Here is a 19421-nt window from a genome sequence, read left to right on the forward strand (position 1 = left end):
TTGAGATATTTTAACAATTCTAGCGTAACATTTCATAGGGGCGAAACTAGCAGTTAGCTCGAACCGAGAAAAATGCGTTTGAAATTTCGGAACACCTATTCAAATTCTATTTCAAAGATCGATCACTTTTTGTTCAGCAAAATCGAAAAATGTGCATTATATTCACTTATTATTCGATGGTTATCAAGAATATTAACTTTTTTCACTAAATTTCAGAGATTTTCGAGTTTCGCCCTTTTTTGTTTTAGATTCCAGTTACGCCTGCAAATTTCGCCCAATTGATCGGCCGTTTTTGTTTTGGTTTTGAAGTTTCGCCCATTGGTCCTACACGCAAAAACGAATTAGGCAGTTTTGTCACACACGGTCAACTCAGTTACGCCTATTAGCCCTACACAAATAGAAAAATTAACCTCATTTTGAATAGGCGTAACTTCACGTTCCAACGGAAATGCATCAACAGGAAGTTTCGCCCAATTAAATTTTATCAATGTTTTGGAAGTTTTAAGTGATTTTAAGATGAAACCGCGTTTATTAAGTGCAGTGCAATCGCGTGCATCCGGAATGACCGTTAACTCGATTTGTTTACATTTGGTAGTTTCGCCCTTTTGAAATGATACGCTAGAATTAACGAGTACTAAATGATATCTCATTTTGATAGGAAAAAAATGATCAACAATTTATCTCATCTTGATAAAATTTTGTATTTTTCTTCTGATCCGGTTTGATATTAAGAATTTCGATTTATTCATGAACTTTATTGAAAATGATTTGACTTAAAGAAATTTCAAAGATTGGAAAAAAATGCTTAAAATCTTTAAAAAAAAATTATCTTAAATCTCGGATATAGTTTGATTTGAAAAAAATATCAAAATGCAAAGTCGTCGGAAAAGTTGGTCATTGAATTAAAACCTTCATTTTATAATCCGAATTCAGAAGTTGATTGAAACATCAAATATATTTACTAAAATTTAACAAAAATGCAATTTTTGGCACCTCGGAAAATTTTTATTTTCACTGCCTTGTGTTGTGTTGCCTTCTTTTAAAATTGACTCTTCCAGTTGCGTTATCGAGATAGATATAAAAAATTAACAATATTTTATTACATGTAGCACGAAAAACTTGACAGGGGAAAATATTCATTATCAACCAAGCTGAATTTAGAATAAAAATGCTTATAAAAACATTTAAGCTGCTGATTCAATGAGTATTTGCACAACTTCTGCATGAATAAATAGTGTTTTTTACACATGGTTCTGTATTAATACATTTTTTTCTCAAACGCGTAAATTCGTAACGATGATATCTCAAGTCATAATATTGTCAAATTGATACCTTGAAAATAACAAGACGGGTAACATGTTTTTCATAGCTAAAAGGATTCTTTTGCAAATAAAAACATGATAGGCTTAGATCAATAGGCGCTTGGCCATAGATTCGTTTATTAATTTAAAACTACGAAGAAGATGAAGTTTAACCGTAACTTTTACAAAATGAAAAAGTAAAGGAATCGTAATAAAAACTACAGAATTACACTAGAAATTTCATTTTAATTGGTTTCAGTAAACTAGAATTGATTTCATATCGGTATTTATAAAATGGCCTAAAAGCTAAATTTTCAAGAAATTTTAATTTTTCAACGCGATTTTCAACAAATTATCTTTAATTTGTTACGATATCTGTATAAATCTTGTGTGTTCTTATCATTGATTAATAATCCAACATACCATGTGTTTATATTGAAACCTTACATTCAGTCATTCCATCACAACTTACCGAGAATTTCCACGTGGTGCGTGATCTCCCTGGGGCTCATGGTCGCAATCTGACAGATGTAGTCTCCGGCGTCCTGGGAGGTGGCGTCCAGAATCTGTAGGGTGTACCCATTGACCAGTCGAACCCGGGGATCCGGTGTCACTTTGACCGTTCCGGCAGTCAAAATGGCGATGCCTCGTTTCCACGCTAGCACGTACGATCCTGTGGGTGATGTGGGTGTGGGTGGCAAAAAAGAAACAGAAAAGAAAAAACAAACATTTCAAAGTCTGAAGAGAGCACCAATCAATATCATTCGGTCAAAAGGTTCGGTCGGTTTTTGGTTCGGAAAAAGTTTTCCTCCCTCTGGATATCGGTAGAGGAAAGCTGCTGCCGCTGACTGATCCGGTCCCGGAATGAACGTGCGGAATTCGAAAAAGTCGGCAAGTTTTGACATTCGACACCGTTTGACCTGCATTTGTTGGCAGAAAAGTGGCTTTGATGAGGTAAAAACTTTTGGCCCCACATTGGCCCTTTGCCGTTGCTGCTGCCGGCATCTTGTTATTGAAAAGTTCGAAAGACTGCCACTTGGGAGTTTGGGATGTGTTTTTAGGTTAGGATACCTGGCCAGGCTCATCAGTCAAATTGTAGTCCTATTGGCAATAGATAACTGGCTTTGATCTCGAAAGTTTAACAAATATGGCTTTTGTGAACGAAAAAAAAACTAAAATTAACAAACTTCATACACTTTATTGCTAAAATTTGAAACTCGAATTATAAGCTTGTTCAGGTTTAGGTTGCCAGAATGTTTCTCTGGTATATCCGGACCGAGCCAATTCAGGCAATTTTATCTAAAAACTTGGCAAAATCAGGGCATTTTAATTAAAAATTGTCAACCGAAAATCCGGGCAAAACACGGGCAAATTTTGTAAAAACCACGGAGTTATTCAATAAAAATTAAGCTAAAAAACATTTGCAATATTATTTTTTCAACAAAAATACATCAGCTGATTCTTAATCGTATTTTAGGCTTATACAAAACCGGCCTAACAAATCCAAAAATCGTAGCAAAAAAAGTATTACGGAACTAAACTTAAATGAAAATCTTCAGTTATTTAATCCTCTCAAAACCCAATTTTTTTAGCCTAACAATTTACAGAAGTTGTATTTTGCGATTACAAAAAACTTTTGTTCGACAAAAATGCATATTGATGGAGAAATAAGATTAATCAAACAAATAATTTAAAAAAAAATTATTTCATAATTTTACACCAAATTTCCTAAAGTTTTTTTTAAAGACAGTCAGAATCTTTGTTACATGTTGAGCTACATTTCTTTGTAACATTTTTTTAAGAACGAAAACTAAATGAATCTTAAAACGGAGTTGAGTATCTGCGGGTTTATCATTAACACTATGAATTTAATACTTGATGATGATTTTAAAAGAATAAATTTATAAGTTCTTAAAATTATGAAATGAAAGTCATAATATTTTAAATGAAGAAAAACTTAAATAATGATTCAGAAATTTACAGAAAATTTTAAGGCATTCTCGAAAAAATATCAGTTTAACAAATAAAATTGAAATGAAATATTTAATGAGAAACATTTTAAGGAAACGACTCCTAATTGAATATCATAGAAGAATAAACATTTAAAATATTAATCAAAGTAAACAATATCAATTATAAGAATAGCTGGTAGGGAATATAGATTCCTTTTTATAAATCTTTCCTAAAATTGTGATATCATTCCTTGACTGTTATCCAACCTATGAGACAATTTTCATACAGTAAGACGTTAGTGTTATAGACGTTCAACTCAAATAATAACGTCCGTTTTTATTATATTTTCAATGACTTTTTTTTCTAAATTCTCAATATGCATAACCGGAGCTTTGAGTTTTGCCCAAATACTTGCAATTAAGGCAGGGCTGTAGGAAAAACTGACGCATGGGATTTTGGTGATTTTTTATTTTCTATTGCATTTTTGCTCAAACAATGATTTTAAATAAGAAAAAAAAAATTTGCTCATTCATTTTTAAGTTCTTTTACATAAATAGTTTTAAGGGGTAAATAAAAACTTGAAAATCCATCCTTAAATCTTAGGATAAGGATTTGAATAAAGAATCCTTTAGTAACAAAATAGAAAACTTACTTTAATCGATGGTTTAAATCTTAAAGATTGCATCAAAATCTGATGAACTTTGCTAAAGATTGTCAGAAGTTTTCCCGCACGTATCTGGGCTATTTAAATCAAATGTGGTCAAATTCGGACATTCTCTAACCAAATTTTTTAACTTAAATCCGGGCACTATCCGAGAAAATTTTACAAAAATCCAGAAAATGTTAAAAAAACCAAGAAAAAAACATTTGAATCTTTTTTTTTTTCAACAAAACATAACTTGATTTTGAATCGTTTTTCAGGCTCACAAAAAATTGTTTATGTTTATTTTAATAAATCTAGCTTGAAAAACTTCATTTATGGGCGACAACACTTAAAATTATATTGATACAATAATCCTTTTTCGCTTGGTTAAAAAAAACGTGAATGAATCTGAATAAAATTATTTTTGTCAAAAAAAAAAAAAAAATAATAAAAAAAAAAAAAAAAATTATTTTTGTCATTTTTGTCATTTTTGTCATTTTTGTAATTTTTGTCATTTTTGTTATTTTTGTAATTTTTGTTATTTTTGTAATATTTGTAATATTTGTAATATTTGTAATTTTTGTAATTTTTGTAATTTTTGTAATTTTTGTAATTTTTGTAATTTTTGTAATTTTACAAAAATCCAGAAAATGTTAAAAAAACCAAGAAAAAAACATTTGAATCTTTTTTTTTCAACTAAAACATAACTTGATTTTGAATCGTTTTTCAGGCTCACAAAAAATTGTTTATGTTTATTTTAATAAATCTAGCCTGAAAAACTTCATTTGTGGGCGACAACACTTAAAATTATATTGATACAATAATCCTTTTTCGCTTGGTTAAAAAAAACGTGAATGAATCTGAATAAAATTATTTTTGTCAAAAAAAAAAAAAATAATAAAAAAAAAATTATTTTTGTCATTTTTGTCATTTTTGTCATTTTTGGCATTTTTGTCATTTTTGTCATTTTTGTCATTTTTGTCATTTTTGTCGTTTTTGTAATTTTTGTAATTTTTGTAATTTTTGTTATTTTTGTAATTTTTGTAATTTTTGTAATTTTTGTAATTTTTGTCATTTTTGTAATTTTTGTAATTTTTGTAATTTTTGTAATTTTTGTAATTTTTGTAATTTTTTTAATTTTTGTAATTTTTGTAATTTTTGTAATTTTTGTCATTTTTGTCATTTTTGTAATTTTTGTAATTTTTGTAATTTTTGTAATTTTTGTAATTTTTGTCATTTTTGTAATTTTTGTAATTTTTGTAATTTTTGTAATTTTTGAAATTTTTTAATTTTTTTAATATTTGTCATTTTTGTAATTTTTGTCATTTTTGTCATTTTTGGTATTTTTGTTATTTTTGTAATTTTTGTATTTTTTGAAATTTTTGTATTTTTGTATTTTTGTATTTTGTATTTTTTGTATTTTTTGTATTTTTTGTAATTTTGTAATTTTTGTAATTTTTGTAATTTTTGTCATTTTTGAAATTTTTGTAATTTTTGTAATTTTTGTAATTTTTGTAATTTTTGTTATTTCTGTAGTTTTTGTAATTTTTGTCATTTTTGAAAATTTTGTAATTTTTGTAATTTTGTTATTTTTGTAATTTTTATAATTTTTTATTATTTTTGTCATTTTTGTCATTTTTGTCATTTTTGTCATTTTTGTCATTTTTGTCATTTTTGTCATTTTTGTCATTTTAGTCATTTTTGTCATTTTTGTCATTTTTGTCATTTTTGTCATTTTTGTCATTTTTGTCATTTTTGTCATTTTTGTCATTTTGTCATTTTTGTCATTTTTGTCATTTTGTCATTTTTGTCATTTTTGTCATTTTTGTCATTTTTGTCATTTTTGTCATTTTTGTCATTTTTGTCATTTTTCATTTGTCATTTTTGTCATTTTTGTCATTTTTGTCATTTTTGTCATTTTTGTCATTTTTGTCATTTTTGTCATTTTTGTCATTTTTGTCATTTTTGTCATTTTTGTCATTTTTGTCATTTTGTCATTTTTGTCATTTTTGTCATTTTTGTCATTTTTGTCATTTTTGTCATTTTTGTCATTTTTGTCATTTTTGTCATTTTTGTCATTTTTGTCATTTTTGTCATTTTTGTCATTTTTGTCATTTTTGTCATTTTTGTCATTTTTGTCATTTTTGTCATTTTTGTCATTTTGTCATTTTGTCATTTTTGTCATTTTTGTCATTTTTGTCATTTTTGTCATTTTTGTCATTTTTGTCATTTTTGTCATTTTTGTCATTTTTGTCATTTTTGTCATTTTGTCATTTTTGTCATTTTTGTCATTTTTGTCATTTTTGTCATTTTTGTCATTTTTGTCATTTTTGTCATTTTTGTCATTTTTGTCATTTTGTCATTTTTGTCATTTTTGTCATTTTTGTCATTTTTGTCATTTTTGTCATTTTTGTCATTTTGTCATTTTTGTCATTTTTGTCATTTTTGTCATTTTTGTCATTTTTGTCATTTTTGTCATTTTTGTCATTTTTGTCATTTTTGTCATTTTTGTCATTTTTGTCATTTTTGTCATTTTTGTCATTTTTGTCATTTTTGTCATTTTTGTCATTTTTGTCATTTTTGTCATTTTTGTCATTTTTGTCATTTTTGTCATTTTTGTCATTTTTGTAATTTTTGTCATTTTTGTCATTTTTGTCATTTTTGTCATTTTTGTCATTTTTGTCATTTTTGTCATTTTTGTCATTTTTGTCATTTTTGTCATTTTTGTCATTTTTGTCATTTTTGTCATTTTTGTCATTTTTGTCATTTTTGTCATTTTTGTCATTTTTGTCATTTTGTCATTTTTGTCATTTTTGTCATTTTTGTCATTTTTGTCATTTTTGTCATTTTTGTCATTTTTGTCATTTTTGTCATTTTTGCCATTTTTGTCATTTTTGTCATTTTTGTCATTTTTGTCATTTTTGTCATTTTTGTCATTTTTGTCATTTTTGTCATTTTGTCATTTTTGTCATTTTGTCATTTTTGTCATTTTTGTCATTTTTGTCATTTTTGTCATTTTTGTCATTTTTGTCATTTTTGTCATTTTGTCATTTTTGTCATTTTTGTCATTTTTGTCATTTTTGTCATTTTTGTCATTTTTGTCATTTTTGTCATTTTTGTCATTTTTGTCATTTTTGTCATTTTTGTCATTTTTGTCATTTTTGTCATTTTTGTCATTTTTGTCATGACTTTCTCTGATTTTAACAAGAAATTTTGTGATGGGTTCTGTGATGGAATTAGCATAAAATTATTTAAAAAGTCATGACAAATTGAGTATTTTTTCACTTTTCACTTGAGAAAAATCAATTTAAATTAATTATTTCATAATGATCTTCCAAAACAAAACAAAAATCCATATTTTATGTTGACAAAAAAATATTTTTTTTGAAGAACGAACAAAATTTAAAAATGCTGTGAAATCTTTAATTAATTCCAAAATTCTGTGTTGTTTGTCACCGATTCTGTGATGAAAATTTGTTTAAAATACTATGAAATTTAAGTTTTTTTTTATTTCGGCAACCTAGCAACCAAATTGGTTAATAAGTTGATATCTTGAATATCTTAAACTCAAAAACTTTCATGAATGATGCCAGAAAAAGATGTATATTTATCGATTCAAATAAAAAAAAATGCCGAAATTTTGTTTTAAGGCGTTGTTTCTCTGATGTAAGATTATGAAAGATGTAAGAATAACACAATCAAATCGGACGTCCAGGTTAATTGATGGATATAAAATTGATTAGAAATCAGTTTTTAGTTTTCATTTAAATTTGTTGGTTTATCAGTTATAAATTATCGATTTTACCCAAAACTTGCAATCTGGCAATTGTTTTGAATTGAGGACAACAAAATCTTCGCAAGTCACTTATCCTAACATGGGTATCAAAATGCTGTTAACAATCCAGATAAAGAGTATGTAAATGCTTTGTGAAAATGAAGAGAATTTCAAAAAATATTTTTATGAATTTATTAAAATTCATTCTGAAATTGAATCTTTTCACATGGTTTGCTCTTGAAAAAAACGCCGTAAGCAATGTTTAAGGTGAAGAGGCTTCACTGATACTCTATGAGCGATCATTTTATGGAGGATCTTTTATTTTTATATTTAATTTTTCGTTCCAGATTATCTTGTAACTACATCCTATTTAGAAAATGTATGGATCTGGTTTATTGTTAATTATTTTGGGCAGTGGCTGAATAAATTCTGGGACACAAATTTCTCCCACATTTGTAGGCAGAGTTTCCCGAATTAAATGTGATCAAATAGGCAAGTTGGCGGTTTGCGGCGCAAATGTTTAACCATCCTAAACATTAACAGCACCAAAAACTACAGTTCAAGAGACGTGCAAGCAACACTCTCCACCATTCTGTAGAACAACAACTTTCATTCGAGACGCCCTCTTAAGTGGGTCACTAAACATCGTCACACCAGCAGGACCATATTGCCGTCGTCGTGTCGTCCTTTTAGCACCCAGCACGAAACATTGCTACAACACCTGCCTGAGAGGATTTTGCACAAGTATTTCTGCCTGTTTTATTTACCTTCCCTCTTTTGCCAGTCCCACTCCGAGGACCTCACCAGGACCCTTCAGGATAATTTTCTCCTTCTCTTGTAAAAAAGAGAGAAGAACAGTGGCTCCAGAGACTACGGCCACCAGGCTGCTGGCGGCAAAATGGAACGCGCGCGGTACAATAATCGCAAATGTTTATTCAGTTGCGACAAATTTTATTACTTTCTAAACGAATCGCAATTGAGTTGCCGTTTTAACGAACCTTTCGGTGTACTTTCGGTGAACAATTTCTCCGACGAGCTCTCTTTCTCCGGGTGTTATTTTACTCCACATGGAATGAGCCCGGATGAAGTTATGGCATGGTCTCGACTTTCCGGATCCAGGCCAAACTTCTGATCCCTGAGTGGAGTTTGAACAGGAAAAAGTGAAGCTCAAATGAAATGGTAAAGTTGTAAAATTAAATTGATAAAAGTTTTTGGGTGTTTCTTTTAGCCTCACTTTAAGCGTGACTCGGCTCAGCATTTGACGTCGGAAGGAGAAGAGCGTCGTTGGTAATCTTTTACTGCACCAGGAAAGTGGAAGCAATACCTACAGTAGTCGGAATAATTGTCGCTTCTTCTTTGCCTGTTTGCAAAATGTTTAAGACAATCTGTTTGATTTTGTTATGCGGAAGTTTTTCCATCTCGACGACTCGAAAAGCGAATATCACTTAGGAGAAATCTTAATCGTATTTGAGCTCGAAGTTAAACATCTTTCCGAGAGAAGATGTCTCTATTGACCTAGCGATTGAGCAGATGCAAACTAAAGCTTTCTTTTTCATGTTTAGATTTGCTTTGAAAAGTTCAAATGAACTTAATTGTCAGTTTATCTCGTCACTGTTAGACTTGCTAAATCTACAGTTTTATTCATATAAATCTAACAATCTCACTGATTTTAATTTGAAAACCAATTGACGTATAGCCCCAAAACCATTGAATCAAAGTTCTTGGAAAGCAGATAAAAATTGCCATAGGGCTACTTTTACCATGAATGAAACAACAGATTCAGAAAATTGTGTATTATTTTTTTTTTAAATTGGCGAATATTTTTATAGTGATGATCTGGACCAAAATTTGACAAATGTTTTATAAGAAAGTTTTGAATTTTTCTCAATTCAAATTTTGATTGCTGTTCAGAGAAAGCAATTTTAAGACTATGACTATGGTGGAGTGCCATGAAAAGATTTAAGTTTTAGGATATAGTTCTTAAGTTTAAAATCTATACATCAGGTCTATATTTTTTACATAACATACGCTACTGATCATATCACACCTCTTTTTACAAAGCCACCTTTCAAAAATCCAGGGCGATAGAACTCGTGCCAAATCAAATATAGAATTAGTACTTCAAACTTTTTCCGACAAGTTTTGATCTTAAAAGCAGAGCAATTTTTTTCGCAAAACCAGGCAGAACTCAGATATTTTTCAAATTGGTTCCAAATTAGAAGTGGTAAGAAACTGTGTATACAGTATATACCTAAATACAGAATCGAGCACGGCCAAATTTGAAAGAAACATTCGACCTTTATCGAATTTATTCAAAATATTGCATCGAATATTCTAGAAAGCCTGGATAAACCGGGCAATCTGGAAAGATAAAGCTTTCAAAAATTTGGGGTTATATATATATTTTTTTAAAATCAACTCATAGAAAAATACAACATGGAAATATTCTGAAATAAATTCCAGTGTTGAAAGATAAAAAAAATTGTTCAAGAGTCAATTCAAAGATTGCGAATAACTTCAACTTTTGAAAAAAAAAAAGTTAAACCCTTCTTTAACCCTTCTGTAATCCGATTTGGTCGTTTTTGATGACCCATTATGAAATCAGATGAAGGTTTTTTCCTAACTTTAGTGGTCGTCGTATTATCCCCAATTTAAAATATTGAGTTGCTTTAAAAAAAAAATAATGTAAAATGTTAGCCAAAAGCTTTTTTTTAATTAAAATAGTTTTAACATAAGATGCCAGATTTCTCAGGGAAGAATATGGGAGAGTGGGGTAGCATGGGCAAACTTTTTTTTCTTTGCTCTACAACTTCTTTATATTAAATGTTAAAATAACATGATATAGTCAGATAATAATATAATAATATTCTTTTTCCTTGAGTTCTGATTGTTTAAAAAAGATTTTTTTTTGGATTTTGAAAAATGGTACGGAATCGTGGGATACCAAATCCAAATTGCACCGATAACATATAAATTTTATGAGTTGACCCAAAACTGATATTTTAAATTCATTATTTTTAAGCAATTCAAGTGACGAAATAAAAAAAAAAGTTGTGTGTGATCGAATAGTTTCAAAAACTTGGTTTGAGACGTTTTGGCAAATGGAAAATGACAGAATATTTTCCAGAACTCTTATTTTGTCATATGGAAACTTCACAGATAAGATAATGTAGTCACCTGGGTTCGTGGGCTGGGCTTCAAACAGAAATTTGATTCACACTCGATCTTACAGCGATGTTCTTAATGTCGCTACGATGATTAAACCGTTCCTAGCAAGGCTGTGCAGGAACGTTAGGCTCTATTGTCAGGGAAGGTAGGCTCTAAGGTTGGACTTCGAAAGGCGATTACTCCGCACCAGAACTTTGGAATCGCACAATTTTATGCTGGGTCCACTCAGCATACCGTCGCGCACAATCTCCTTAAGCTTTTCTTTCGATCCGTTCCAAAATCAAATTCACTTTAGTTAGAGTTAGCACAAAAACTTATTTTTATTAACGAGCGCAAGTTTCGCATAAACGATTGACTCTTTATTGAAGAATAGTAGGCGCTAGACTGGTATGTGGAGAGTACTTTCTGCTACTACAAACTACTCTAATCTACTCAGATTAATCTCTCCTATGCTCCTATCACTGGACTGTTAATCTCTGATATCAATCTGCTCTTAGTGAATTCACAGAGACGTTCAATATATCGGATTAGAACAGTTAATGTGAAGTGAGATAGGCAACGGCTAACAGATAAATATATTTTAAGCTAATAATGTGTATAAAAAAAACCAAAATAAAGGTGGCCTAAGATACCCCACATGTGAGAGAGCAATTGATAACTGAGATAAAACGCATATGAGCATATTTCTGTTATGAACTATAGGTTTCCCACCGATGCAATTTTCGGGTGCTTGTTTGATTATATAATAATGTTTTTAAGCTAGTTGAATATAAGAAGCATATGATGCGAATATATTTCAACGACATTTAAAAATACATGCTAACGCAAAGCGATGACGATGACAGTTGAATTAAGATTTTTATCTCAACAATCAGCTGAGATATTTAGAGTGGTTCATGTTTCCACTACCTCCTATAAAATTTTGGGAAAAGTCCGGTCCATCCCGGTTGCCAGGTCCTAGCGAAAAAAGCCCGAATTTTACCCGGATATTTTCACTCTGCCAAAACGAACAAATTAAAAATTGCGCTCTAGATTATTTTATCAAGCCGTCCAAAATTAATTTGTGGAGAAAGTTTTATGAAATAATCATTAAGCTTATGGTTAGATTAAAAATCTGCTGATAAGATTTGATGAAATGAATTTTTCAAAGTTGTTTTTATAGATTTTTCTAAAGTTATTTCTGTGTTTTGACCAAAGTTTTCCGAATATTGCTTGGATTTTGGTCAATAGTTTTGAAATGAAATACTCGGATTTTGCTAGGTTTCTAGATAAAATAGCCGGGAATCGTTTTGAAAAAAATCTGGCAACCATATTTTAACAGCTTTATGTCAGTAGTGACATTAACAACTTTTATTCGATGAATTTGCTTTAAATGATAATCCATAGTCAAATAGCCAAAATAAACCAGTTTTAAGCTGTTTTGAGGCGATTTCTGCATAAGATAAGTTGCAAAACGAAAATAATTTGTCATTAAGAAAAAACATTGAACATGAATGTCAAAAAGTTGGTAAAATGTTCCAAATTAAATAAATCAATTTAAAAATAAAAACTAACAAACTTTCGAATTTTTGTTTAAATCTTTTTTCAAAAATCCCTAATAATTTTTGCAGCATTGAGTGAACCCTAAAGTAATTGAGTGAACCCTCAGTAAGTAAGTAGTAGTAGTTTCGATTTTGGTTGGCGTTTTAACATTAACCATTCGCGATTTAAACGAAGTTTTTGATTGAAGACTAAAAATCCTGATGAAATTTTCTTAATAAAAATCTGTTTTATTTACAAGAGAAAAAATTAAAGTAATCTGAAATTAAGAGCCACCAAATTTAATGACATAACAAAATTTGAACTACAATCAAGTTGACTTATTTTTTTACTCAATTTAATTGAGAACAAAGGAAATATTGCAATGAACCGTACAAATCGCGTTTTGAATAAGTATTAGGCATTTCCAATAAACGCGGCTCGAAAAAACCCGTGGCCTTTTTCATATCCTTCTATTTTCAAAATTGCAATTCAAACCATCAAACATATATGAACAATAACAAGTAGTTTTGCTGAGAGTTTTATCAATTTTCACCCACTCATATATGTACATACCTAGCAGCTATATTCAAAAGTAAATTTTGCGTATCTCAAATAAGGCTATGATCATTTAGTATCCGGGCACTTTATTTCGGTGATAGCTACGTTATTAGAGCTCGGATATGCAAAACTTTAGCAGCGTTGTGTTGGTTATGAAAAGGACTATCTTGCCTATTTTTGCCAGATTTTTAAGTTAATGTGTGTTTGAGATATAAACGATGCAAAAAGACACGGTAAAAATAATTTTGCACAAATTTGCGCCTTTTGCGCATTTTGCGCCTCGAAAACTCTTCATTTTCGCCTTGAAAACTCATAAACTGTTGATTTTTTTCTGATTCTTTTTTGGACCGAATGGTTAAGAAGTATAATGAGCCACTCTAGAATCCACACGAAGTTCAAATCAAGCATCGGAATGGAACCCTTGATCTTAAATATGGTAAAAAGTCTATGGTTATTGGGGATAATTGAATGTAGACCCCTTAAATAATGCAATTAATCCATTTCCGTCAGTCAAAAAGTGTTTTCCGACTAGTAAACACCTAGAATAACTAATAGTGAACAGTTCCTTAGATTGCAACATGTGCAACCGGTTTTAACAAAATGTGACAGATGTGTCCTGATGGACGAAGAAATTTATGTTAAAACCGGATTTAAGAGATCAAATTTTTCGAGATGCCTACTAATGAAAAGCTTCCAACCAGATTCCAATTGCTTTTTTCAGGTGAGTTTGTGTAAAATATCATGATTTTGCAAAGGTTTTACTTCTGTGGTAAAAATATTAGATCAATACATGACTGACACAAGTGTGCAAAGATAAAAAAGATTTTTTTTCCAAGTGAAATTTTCATTTCAGGAAATAAATTTACCATAGTGACGGAAAATGTGTCGATCCCAGAAGGTGTTTGAAAAATAAGTGCTAACGAACATGTCAAAAAATTGGAAATAGGAATTAAGTTCTTAATCACTGTAGGCCTAAGACATTCTAATCTACAAAACAATATGACATGTTCACAGATTGAAACCAACAAACCTTTTTTAATTGAAACTCAAATCTTGACATACAAAAACCCTATTTCGCTTTAAAAATGGGGTTTTTTTAGTAGTGTAATTTAACAAGTAAATTAATTTATCAATTTCAATTTCAAAATTCATTCATCGAAAGTCAACAGAATAACCAAAAAATTCTTATACCTAGTATTTATTAATTTATTTCTTATCACTTTGTTTAGGTCATTAGAAATTTTAGGCTGATTCATGACATTAAAGTTCATGCTAATAAAAAGTATTCTTCGAGAAATCAATTTATACCTTTTTATTCAAACTGGTTTTGTTAAATTACGAAAGACCACAAAATTCACATTTTCGAGGTGCAAAATATTTAAAAGCTAATTTTGATTAATTTGAGTGCATTTAGTTTTTTTTCAATCAGCTTTCGTTTTTGAAAAAACTTTTGAAAATACGTAAAAATATTTCTAGAAAAGCATAAATTTCTTTTGACAACAATTTCAAACATTAAAATAACTGTATATAAAGGTTTTAAATACATTGTTTACTTTCCCCAAGATCGCAAGTAGTTTTGGCTTCTGCAAAAAGACTTATAGATTTTTTCAATTTGTTTACTTTTTCCCATTCTGTAAAATTCGAGAGCATAAACAATTTTTTTTTAAAAAGAAGTTTCAAATCAAGTTGTATTTTAGATATCAAAACAAAGATATAATCGTTCTGCAGGTTTCAACAAATGTGTGAAATGAAATAACATCGAATTGTAAAATTAAAATTTGAAATTGAACTCCAACAGTAGGTACCAAATATTTCTGTTTAAAGCGACCAAATATTCAGAGCTGGATATTTTCAACTATAAAAACGTTTCACTTATTTTTATTATTTTCGAATATCTATTGTGAATAATTTTTAATGATTGAATTTATCAGCATTGAAATTTTGAATTTATCAGCTCTAAAAAATGAAGTAGGACTTTGAAGTGAAATTAAATGCTTGCTCCATGAGCATTAACTTTGGCTTTCAATGTTAACAATTAAAAATTCCTTAGTGTTAAGTAGTGTTGTTGTTTTAACAAGTTTCCTATTGATGATTGAGAGAAAAAAATCTCTCCTGAATATTGTTGGTATCAGCTTTAACTGAAGAATTGATCATGTTGTATTTCAAGAAATATAAAGTGAGTTTGTGCACTGCGTAAATGAACTTTTGAAGCATTTTTTTTTTCTAGATAACCAGAAGAATTTGAATTTATTTTTCATTTTATCTTTGACATTGATCACTAGCACTCTTGATTTCTTTTAAATATTTTCTTCTTTTAATAAAATTCATTTCATCATCAACTTCAAGTGTGTGTTTTAAAAATTCTTATCAGTATAAATGAATTTTTTTCCTTATCTAAAATTTACATTTCAACCCAATTTTAATTAAGGACTCAGATTTGATTCGATTTCGGATTCCAATTTTTTTTGTTTTTGAATCTGGTGTTATATTTTACATATTATATTTCTGATTTTAATGTCCGAAGCTTGAAAGTCTTGATATACTAAAAAAATATTCACAATAGTTTTCTAGTGTTATGTTAATATTTGTGAACTAGGCTACTGAAAATTTATTTTCAACTAAAATTAATTATTGACTACTTTAACTAAAATTTATTATTGACTTACCAGAAAAACCATTGCAACAACTTTGATTCTGTTTTTTTTCAAATCGTAGTTGGAAAATTGAAAATTTTTTTGAGTTTGTGTGATGATTAAAAGGGTTTCAAAAATCAACTTTATTTATTGTGCATTTCCGGATTTATTAATATTATTTATAGCTTTATTTGAAAATCGAAAACTTTACCCTTTGAACGAGTTCTTCGCACGGACCTGCAATCAACAAAGAGTCGTATAAGACTTTCTGACTGGTTATGTCATTCTTGTGTTCCACGCTCAACTGGTAGTTTTTTAAATCGTTCAATTTTTTTTTTAATATTTTGTACTTTACTCCAAAATATTTTTTTTGCTCTCACAACACTTTGTTTTGAGAATATCTTTGAATGCATGGATTGATGAAACTTTAAGGGAAAATACCTAGCAATGTAATATTTACAAACACAAATTTTTGTGATGTTCTCTCAAGTGGTTTTTAAGAAAGCGCCTGATCAAGATATTTTTAGAATTTAATTTTCTGGGAAAACGTGCTGAATCTAGAATGCATACTATGAACTTCAAATCAAGGCTATGTTTGGTTACGTTTGCTATTTCCTGAAGCTTGATGATCAAAATAATTTAAAATCTTGAATGTGGACGAAGTTATAACAAATTTAGCCAATTTGACTTTATATCACTCCATCATCGTTTTTGCGTAATGGCTCGATTTCAGATCCAACTTAATCAGAGATTTTTTTATTTAATTTAATTTTTTTTTATCTTTGTTTATCTTTGGAAATTACAGACGAGACTGGTCAATGGGAAATTTATGATTGGAAACCTGCCAGGTGACCGCTAAAGAGTTTGTTATGAGGTCCATTACGAAATTTTTCAAAATATCTTTTCACAAGCTGTCCAATAATTTTACGTACGATTTGACCACCGTATTTTGTTTGTTTACCAATGGGTAGCTTTTTTACCTTGTAGAAATGAGTTCAAGCCTGTTTATAAATCAGCTAGACGAACCAATCAGAAAAATTTGAATTTTTTATCACTTTCTCATTAATATTTTCGATTCGAGCTTGAAAAACCCTCTCACATTTCTCTCACTTCATGGAATCAATAATCTTCACTTTTATTAAAATTTTAGCACTCTGTTGGGTACTTTAGGAATTTTTTAACAGTCTACCATGTTAACTTTGGTCAATTAGTTGATTTCTAGCTGTTTTTGGGTCTCCCACTGGGACTTTTCTCGATCCTACCATTTTGTAAATGAACTCCAGTATTTAACATAACCTTAAATACCACTTGACAGATTGTCGCCAAATTTTTTGCACGTACACAATATATCACTAGGTAGCTTCAGTAAAAGTTTCATCAATTTTCATCCATGCATTCAAAAATTTTTTACGAAGCAAAGTGTTGCATTTTTCTTGAAAACACTCCTTATTTGAGCAATTTGATTTGATGAAATACGCCTAAAATTTTTAAAGAAACTATAATAATGAGATTCTTTAGCACGTAGCTAAAAACTAATGCTAAAAGATATTTTCCCTGAAAGGAAAAATCAAAGCGGACTAAACGAAATTTGAAAAACAACCAATACTTGTTTTTTTCGGAAAGAATAATATCACGAGCCACCAACTTTTTATAAATGCTATCTATTGAATGGAGGATAATTTATCTTTTTATCCATTTAATCAGTTCCTTACTCCTACATTCTTTCATACTGTTTACCTCACTCGATAAATATACCTTCACTAATAACTAACAAATTGCACCATTTTCAGTTTTGCTCCCAAATGCATTGCTAGTAGAAACATTGCTACGCAATGCTCAAAACATGAACGAGAACGAAACCGTACGGGACAATGATGGAGGAAACGGGTACAGGTGCGTTTCCATTTATGCATTCTACACACAATAAATCGAACAATGCATCCGATGTCATTCATGTTCCAAGCTTGTTCCCAATTCTATCCTCCTAACCCCCCTTTCTAGTAAAAGTAAGCTCCAACATTCCGAATAACGGAATAAGGATGAGTAAAAGCTTCCTATCAAATGTGAAATTATTCAATGCATTGCAAATCGATCGATCGACGCCTAATTGCCTACGGACGAGTGACTGGAGGAACACTGAAAAAAATATGCGGTATATTTTTTAACAAAAGTAACTCAAAAAGCACTTTCAAACAATATTTGGAAAAAAGTTCATTGGATGAAATGTTGGTTTTAAATTTGCTTGAGGAGAAGTATACACCCTTGAGTATAATCATCGACGGAAACAGTTCATGAATAAGTTTATAATTTTTCAAGTAATTTTTTTTCAGTGTCTTCTTGATCGCTGCTGCCGCATTTCCGATTGGACAATTTTGAGCCCATCAAATCGATTGCAACAGGATATCGATGATGGATGGCTGGCTGAAGTGATGGTTGGGAAAACACATTTGACAGAAAAGGGGAGATAGAAAAAGGGAAATGCGTTTCCAACTGTCAAAGCAAGTGATGTTTTTGCTAGTTTAAGGTAAAACGGGTGGAAATGAATCATCATCGCTGATGGGACTGCCAGCTGCGTGCTTTTTGATGGTTAGTTGGAGGCAAAATGTATAGCTAAGGAATAAAATAGAACACTTTGAAATAATTTATTTTAATTGAAAAAAAAATTTTATGATGAAATTTTTATTTAAAATTGATTTTAGTTAATGAGAGTGTACTCTTAAAGAGTCACTCGTTCAGCAAATCAACAATTGCCTCAACTCCATTAAGTTCAACCCTTGTGGGCAATAGTTCGGCCCTAAAAGCTCACTGAATGATAAACTGTAACGTTCGATACATTGTTCTTTCCATTATCCATTCGATTGAGTGTGGGTGGATAGTGTGCAGATGATAAAAAAAAACCTCATAAAAAAGAGGGATTCCTTCCCCTCGCACTATTTGTTGGCAGGTGCTTATGTCTTTCAAGTTCGAATGGCAGGCAAACGGGACGTATTTATAGCCCAGGCAGGTATCGGGCAAAAGTAGAGCAAGCGACATGCAGCAGCAGCAGTGATAGAAATGTATGGCTAATTTGAATAATAAAGCGCTATTTGTGCACAAATGGATTACAACTTCATTCACTGTACTGGCAGGCTCTATCCTGGCAATTTATCGGAAAAATGGTGCTGGATTTGTGCGCTTTTCCATGATGAACAGAATTGTCATTCCGGTAGATCAGCGATTTGGAATCACAATAATTGACTGGTGTGACCTTTCGGAATGTGTCAATAGGCACAGCGCGCCTCTGATGTTGAAAAATGTCGCTCGGGTTTAAAACATTTCATTTTGATCACTGAAAAATTGACAAGTTCAGCATAATACACAACTAAACCTTTTGACCCGTTTCTGTAAAAATGAATGAATCATTTACGTGAAAATTTTCAACATGTTTTATCGATTCAATAAACGTTGAACTTACCGGGGGATGAAACTTCGCAGGGAAGTGTGATGGTGTCTCCTACGGCAAATTTAAACGCTTCCGACCGGGTGATGAACAGAGGCTCTGCCGTGTTCATTATTTTGCTGGCTGCTTCACCTATGAAAGAGAAGATAGTATCCGTTTTATTAAATGCATTTGAGGGATGTGAAATGCTAAGTTGTACATGATAGTATTGTTGAGATATGATTTTTTGGGATATCTAGGTCTGAAAGTTCTTGGAATAGGAAAATTTGAGACACAAACTGGTGCCAAAGTCTGGACAGAGGCCGGCAATTCTATTCCAACCGTATGGAGCACATCTCTCAGATTTCCCCTTTTTTGACAGATTTAAGCTTTTTTCTTTAAATTTGAGCTTTCATCTCCTATGCTCTCAAGGCAAAAAAGCTTAAATCTG

The 19421-nt window shown here is 30.4% G+C and overlaps 1 protein-coding gene across 1 annotated transcript in view; it reads right to left on the bottom strand.

Annotated features, from left to right (window-relative positions):
* Positions 1-19121, bottom strand: part of LOC129758490 (limbic system-associated membrane protein-like) — a 147962-nt gene extending 128841 nt beyond the window's left edge. Inside the window, exons 1-2 of the mRNA XM_055755993.1 lie at positions 19007-19121; positions 1774-1974 (exon numbers count right to left, since the gene is read on the bottom strand). Coding sequence (XP_055611968.1) covers positions 1774-1974; positions 19007-19103 — 298 coding nt within the window. The 5' untranslated portion in view covers positions 19104-19121. The remainder of the gene's footprint in view (positions 1-1773; positions 1975-19006) is intronic.
* Between the last annotated feature and the right edge of the window lie 300 nt (positions 19122-19421).

Source organism: Uranotaenia lowii, chromosome 3 (assembly GCF_029784155.1).
Source record: "Uranotaenia lowii strain MFRU-FL chromosome 3, ASM2978415v1, whole genome shotgun sequence".
NCBI lineage: Eukaryota > Metazoa > Arthropoda > Insecta > Diptera > Culicidae > Uranotaenia > Uranotaenia lowii.